This window comes from Fopius arisanus, unplaced genomic scaffold (genome assembly GCF_000806365.1).
Source record: "Fopius arisanus strain USDA-PBARC FA_bdor unplaced genomic scaffold, ASM80636v1 scaffold00477, whole genome shotgun sequence".
In the NCBI taxonomy this organism is placed as follows: Eukaryota; Metazoa; Arthropoda; class Insecta; order Hymenoptera; family Braconidae; genus Fopius; species Fopius arisanus.
The window spans coordinates 3701-4863 of NW_011888216.1; the positions used below are offsets into that span (position 1 = coordinate 3701).

General features: G+C 41.7%; 1 protein-coding gene across 1 annotated transcript in view; it reads right to left on the reverse strand.

Moving 5' to 3' along the window:
• Positions 1-2: 2 nt before the first annotated feature.
• The window catches only part of LOC105272957 (TATA-box binding protein associated factor 1), a gene marked incomplete at its 3' end in the record, with an annotated part of 6788 nt that continues 5627 nt past the window's right edge, over positions 3-1163 (reverse strand). Inside the window, exon 2 of the mRNA XM_011315187.1 lies at positions 3-1157. Within this exon, the coding sequence (XP_011313489.1) occupies positions 3-1157 (1155 nt within the window). The remainder of the gene's footprint in view (positions 1158-1163) is intronic.

A 1163-nucleotide genomic window follows, 5' to 3' on the forward strand; every position in this document is an offset into this window, starting at 1 on the left:
AATTGTAAGTCCTCCTCGAGAACATCTTTTTTCTTAGCATGAGCAGTTCTCGCATTGAGTTCTGCCTCGATATCCCCTTCAACATCAACAAAATCGAAGTCATCTATACTGGACTTGCCGAATGGATTGTCTGGAGAATTGGTCTGGCTACTTCGATATTCTGGCTCAGCAATGGTATAGTTCTCTTCTTCAGGGCCTAGCCAAGAGGAGTCCATGTCTGCTTGCTCCATTGCACGTTGCTGAACCAGAGAAATATTATTTTCCAGTTGTGTAAGGTGATCGTCGTACTCGTCCAGTGTTTCTTTGCAAATTTTCACTAAAACCTCTGCCTTCATCGTATACGTGGAATCTTTTCCATTGTATTGAACGCAGTTCTCTAGAATTTGTTCAACATCTCGGACAAATTCATGACGGCTGTGGTATTTATGTGCAGACACTTTTTTAGAAATAGCTTCGAGATCCATAGGTCTTTTAATTACATTGTAGTAATCTTTGACCAATTTTTTGTTCACCGGCCTGAGGAAAGGCCAGGCTTCAGCCATGGTTTTCAGTTTACTATTGACGACATTGTCAAGAATAAATGTAAGCGCCACCTGGTCATTATCATCTAGCAGGGGATTTATCGCTTTTTCCAGCCTCATTAGTCTGTCTTCCTTCTCTCCAAGTCTTTCTACACACATATCGAGCATCCTTTTCGCAGCAACTGTCAGAGAACTCTTTGAACCATTATATAAATTCGAATTTTCGACAATTTGATTGACATCAGCCAAAAATTCTTCTCTGCTCTGATATTTTTTCTGTCGAAGATTCTCTCTGATGGTCTGAAGGTCCATGGGACGCTGGATGATTTTATAGTAATCTGGGACAGCTTTTGCACTGACTGGGAATAAGAATGGTTGAACATCAGGGAGATCACGCATTTCGTTGAGAATGCTCTCAAGAATCGTTGACATCACGACAACTGGATCAGTTCTGCGTCTGTTAGCCGGTCTTTGATGTTTCTTGAGGTAGTCACAGTGATCGTCACCGGTGGCTCTTCGTCGTTTTTTCGCACTGACTGCTTCTTTAGGAACTTTCAGGAGAAGAGTGCGTCTCTTCATCTCTTCGGCGTGCTGGAATTCATGAATGTGAAAAATCATGTATAATCCTATCCTATTCTAATC